Here is a 5,431-nt window from a genome sequence, read left to right as displayed (position 1 = left end):
ATTTTCATGCATGACTAATACTAGCCAAACAATTATATTTTATTGGACAGTTTGAAAATTACAACTTGAAAATAGCTATTTTAGGGGCAAATAACTTGGAAATTATTTCAGAGCAAGTAACCCGGAAACTTACCACGTACAGTGACTGCGTGGACTTGAAAGTCCTGCCGTCCCAGGAATACTTAATTTGGATGTGACCATGCAAACATTTTCTTTGTGTCTTCGTGAACATGTACGTATCTGTATGCTACACTTGTAATATATATATATATATATAGAGAGAGAGAGAGAGAGTCCAGCTATATATTTGTATGTTCATTGTTGGAGTGTGGGGAGAGTACAATGCTGAGTGAAGGGAGAGAAATGGCTCTAGCTCTTCCTTACGTTTATTTGCTTTGCTTGATTCTGCTTTTGAGTGGAAGTGCGGCGGCGTTAGCCGATTCGAGTAATGCCGGCGGCGGCAGGATCGGCGCGATTGTCGACTGCGGGTCTCGCGCCGGGAGGGAGGAGAGGGTGGCCGTGGAGATGGCCATTGATGACTTCCGTAATCGCACCGGCCGCAGCCCGGCTCTACATGTTGTGGACTCTGCGGGGGATCCTGTGCGCGCTGCGTCTGCCGGTAAGAGTTCTTCTCATTTGGACTTTTCATTAGCATGTGTTACCACAAAAGCCAAAAAAGCAAAAAGCTAAGAGTTTGAAGAATAAATTTCAAAGTCAAAAAAAAAAAAAAAAAAAACCTCTAGTAGTTTCACTCCAAATACGCAAATTCAAGACACATCTACAAAGTCAATCTTCGACAAAAATTAGGTCAACATCGGATTAGGAATTGGGCTTTTTATTCTCAACGCTTAAGTTCAGGTATTGGACCGAACCCCGACCCAGAGCCTACGGTACGAGCCGCGATAAAAACACTATATATAGATATTTTCTTGTGTAATGAAATGATATATAATACTGTGTGAGATTTTATTGGAGAGGGGTTGACATCACCGTGCGAGAAAAATAACATCAAACTAACGATTTCTATGGTGCTCAGAACATAAAAATAAATTTTAAAATATTATTCTAAATTAAATTATTATATTAATTTTTGTTATTTATTGGACACAATTAAATTGATTTCTTGCAAAAGCGTCTGGGAAAACAAAATACGTAGTTTAAAAATAAAAAAGACTGATAAAATTAAGTACGTATATACTACTAAATAATCCGTAATTCAACATGAATAGAAAATTTGAATATAAAAATAAAAATAAAAATGAACTGTGCCCATGCATGCAGCCATATCTCTCATCAACAAGCAGCAGGTGCACGCCCTCATCGGGCTACGAACATGGGAAGAAGCGGCGTTCGTCGCCGAGATCGGCCAACGAGCCCGTGTGCCGATCCTCATGTTCGCGAGGACGAGCCCCCCCTCCGCTGCCGAGCGCTGGCCCTTCCTCGTCCGCGTGGCGCCCAGCCAGGACGCGCAGATGCGCGCTGTCGCCGCCGTCGTCAGCTCCTGGCAGTGGCGGAGGGTCACCATCATCTACGAGGACGTCGACTACACCGCCACCAGCATCATTCCCCACCTCGCGGACGCACTTCGCAACATTGGCTCCGAGATCGACCGCCGCGTGGCCGTCCCTTCCTCCGCGGCAACCCTCACCGAGAAGCTCGAGGAGCTGAAGACCGGGCAGTGCCGCGTGTTCGTCGTCCACACGTCGATCCATCTCGCTGCTCGGTTACGTGAAATTAATAACTGATTGCCTATGTAAACTTAGTAGCTGCTGCTATCAGAGAACAGTATTTTAATATTTTATAGTTATATGATGTCGACAGGTTATTCGCAACGGCAAATGAGATGAATATGATGGAGAGTTCTTACGTCTGGATAGTAACTGATGGAATAACAAGCCTCCTCGATTCGCTTAACGCGTCGACGATCGCGCCGATGCAAGGGGTTCTTGGTGTGAGCAACTACTTCGCTCCTAGCTCTCGGGTCCGCGATTTTAATGCGAGATTCAACGCGAGGTTTCGTTTAAGGTACCCACAAGAAGAGAGTAAAGACCCTCAGTTTTTGCCCTACTTGGCATATGACACAGCTTGGGCTGTGGCTATGGCAATGGAAAAGATTAACCCTACTAACAACAACGCATCAAAAATTAATAGGGAGAATTCGAAGGACTTGATCCCTATATGGGTTTCGTCGGATGGTTTGAAACTATCGGAATATATTCGTCGAAGTAATTTCTCCGGTTTAAATGGCCAATTCTATTTTGTAGACGGCGAGTTTGCTCCGCCAAGAGCTTTTGAGCTTGTGAATGTTGTAGGAAAAAGCTATAGAGTATTGGGGTTTTGGTCGCAAGAGCTTGGCTTCTCGAAGAGTATGGATCAAGGAGAGGATTATGGTTCATCGATGAAGGTGCTGGGCCCAGTTTTTTGGCCTGGGGGACCGTGGACTGTGCCAAGAGGTTGGGCTCCGCCGACAAGCGAAAACCCTCTGAAGATCGCGGTGCCGGAGAAGGCCGTGTTCCCGGATTTTGCGAGTGTTAAATATGATCAGAATCCGAACGAACAGCTCTTCGAAGGGTTCTCAATCGAGGTTTTTAGGGAGACTGTAAGGCGTTTGCCTTACGATTTGCCGTATAAGTTTGTCTCCTTCAATGGCACCTATGATTGTTTGATGGAGCATGATCATATGAAGGTTAGTTCGTTGTTCTTTTCTTTCTTAGAAGCACATTTTTTTTGTAGTCTAATTTGCAGAATTTTTTTTGGAAATGTAATTAATTTCTAATTTCTCCTCTCAAACTGCTGGAAAGGTGTTATCAGAGTAAGTATTGTTCTGTACTAAATTGAATTCATCAGATTCAATTCAATTTGTTCTATTAATAATTAAAATTTTGCAAACTATAATATCTTATTAGTCTACCTTTTTTTTGCAACATCTATTGTCACTCATTTTTATGTCGATGAGGTAACTAAAATGTTGGCTTTAGAATTTCGGGGTCCAAAACTTGAAAATCATAGTATATAGTACTTATGAAGCGGTTTTCATGGAATGTGTCCTTTTGTCTATTTTAAGTTAATTTCCTTTCTAATCTAATATGATATTCTCTATATATGGAAAAGGCCTACGATGTGTTAGTCGGCGATACATCGATCTCCTCGGCCCGGTACCACTATGTCGAGTTCTCGCAACCGTACACCGAGTCTGGGCTTGTAATGGTGGTGCCTCTAAGATTGAAAGGGACAAGCAGAGACTGGATATTCTTGAAGCCTTTTACAGCACCAATGTGGGGCATAATTCTAGCAATAGGTTTGTACAATGGTCTAGTCGTATGGATCATCGAGCGCAAATATAACAGCGAATTCAGCGGATCCTTTTGGAATCAATTGAGCACGCTAATTTGGATATCCTTCACCACACTTTTATCCCCAGGTAATTGACATTTCTTCTTGAAATGCTTTTGCGCGGTTCTCAACTTTTAACTGTTACAGTTGAGTTCCTCTTCTTTGCACTACATTCACATTAATTTATGGAAATGTTCATGCAATTGTCACATAATTACGTACCAGTTAAAGGGATTTTCTGCTTCCCATATAGCGATTACACCAATTATAACAATTGAACTAAAATGTTGGGGATTCGCGATGCAATTTACCCGATGCTTAAAAACTGCTTCATATGACTGGAGAAAATTGAAACTATTCAGGAGAGAAGCTGCAGAGCAATTTGTCCCGTGTGGCTATGGTGGTGTGGTTATTTGTGGCAGTGGTACTAACCACAAACTACACTGCGAGCCTTAGCTCACTTCTCACGGTTCAACAACTCGACCTTGTAACCGTGGAGTCACTGAAGAGTAGCAATGCGATTGTTGGGTGCACCGGAGGCTCGGTCGTCGGGAAATACTTGAAGGAAGTTTTACTCTTCAATCCAGAACATGTAAAGGAAATGTCGACCGAGGAGGACTTTCGTAAAGATCTACTAAGCGGCGAAATCAAAGCTGCTTTTCTTCGCATATCTCACGCGAAATTACTTCTCGCGAAATACTGCAACGAGTTCACGATAGTCGGCCCGGAGTACCATGTCGGAGGACTAGGCTTTGTAAGTGTTATATTTAACTCCCCAACATTATAATGATCACCATAATGCTGACAAATTGGCCTACAAAGAGTGTGAAAACACTATATTAACTTTGAATTAGAAAAGGACTAATTTGGAGCAATAAAACTCTCATAGGGTGTATCTCAGGTGTTCCCCAAGGGCACTCCGCTCTTATCGGACATCTCTCAAGCGATCCTCGAAATCTTCGAGACCGGGATGATTCAGAAGCTCGAGAGTGAGATGCTTGGCTCCTACAACTGTTCGAGTGCTACGACGGATGACAGTGATGAGTTCAAGCTAAGTCCAGGGAGCTTTTGGGGGCTTTTCGGGATAACTGTTTTTGCATCTACCGCATGTTTGACGGTATACGGAGTGTTCTTGCACCATAAGAAGAGACACACTACACGCAGTGGAAATAGCTCGGATGATCTACTCGCAGTTGTTGTCGATCCCAGCAGGCCATCGTCGGAGAAAATTGATACGGTTGATTTGAGGGGATTCAGTCCGGATATTGATGAGTCGCTATGCACGCACTTCGAAATAGATTGTGAGAATCAGGGAACTAGTGCTGTGGATGCTACCATGGTAGTAGAAGATTGTGCAGGAACTCATCAAGTGATCGAAGAGTCTCACACTTGATCAGTATCTTCTGTTCTCTCACTTCAGTTTCCACTGCCTACTTTAATTTCATATGTCAATGTAAATATACATTTCATATAACTAAGTAATTAGTACGATCCACCCACTCAACCCTAGGGGATCCACATTATCCTAACTGCACATCCCTTAATCCAAGGGCCGAAAACTTGCAAGCACCAATGTCTTGATACTTTTAAAAGCATAGGAGCTCAATTATATATATATATATATATATATATATATATATATATATATATATATATATATATATATACTATTATATATATATATAGTATTATATGAGTCCGCTATGGTGCTTGTAAAAGCACCAAACACTTGGTGCTTTTAAGTTTTTTCACGATAGATTCCGATCATTTTCAACACATTACGATTATACTATTATTACAACCAACCACCCACTCAAACCTAGGGGCGCCACATCAGCCTAACCGCATATCTCTTAATCCAAATGCTAAAAATCTCACAAGCATCAATAACTTGGTACTTTTTTAAAAGCATAGACTCAATATATATATATATATATATATATATATATATATATATATATATATATATATATATATATATATATATATATATATAAAATTGAGCTCCTATACTTTTAAAAATATACAGTCATTGATTCTTATAAATTTTCAACCCTTAAATTAAGAAATATGAGATTAGGACGATAGTGGTTCTCTA

The 5,431-nt window shown here is 41.3% G+C and overlaps 1 protein-coding gene across 1 annotated transcript; it reads left to right on the top strand.

The window, feature by feature from the left end:
* On the top strand, positions 343-4,726 carry LOC109716618 (glutamate receptor 2.1-like). The gene is made up of 6 exons (XM_020242155.1): positions 343-619; positions 1,282-1,723; positions 1,822-2,686; positions 3,112-3,421; positions 3,696-4,087; positions 4,235-4,726. The coding sequence occupies exons 1-6, from the start codon at positions 343-345 to the stop codon at positions 4,724-4,726; spliced, it is 2,778 nt and encodes a 925-aa protein (XP_020097744.1).

This window comes from Ananas comosus, linkage group 10 (assembly GCF_001540865.1).
Source record: "Ananas comosus cultivar F153 linkage group 10, ASM154086v1, whole genome shotgun sequence".
NCBI classification, from domain to species: Eukaryota; Viridiplantae; Streptophyta; class Magnoliopsida; order Poales; family Bromeliaceae; genus Ananas; species Ananas comosus.
This window is presented reverse-complemented; position numbering and strand designations above follow the sequence as displayed.

What these genes read in the sequence shown, in the direction of transcription:
- LOC109716618 (XM_020242155.1), top strand. Translation starts at nt 343, where the DNA reads ATGCTGAGTGAAGGGAGAGAAATGGCTCTAGCTCTTCCTTACGTTTAT. An exon ending in TGTGCGCGCTGCGTCTGCCG is followed by an intron (nt 620 to 1,281) that starts GTAAGAGTTCTT and finishes CCATGCATGCAG; the next exon opens with CCATATCTCTCATCAACAAG. An exon ending in CACCACACTTTTATCCCCAG is followed by an intron (nt 3,422 to 3,695) that starts GTAATTGACATT and finishes GAAACTATTCAG; the next exon opens with GAGAGAAGCTGCAGAGCAAT.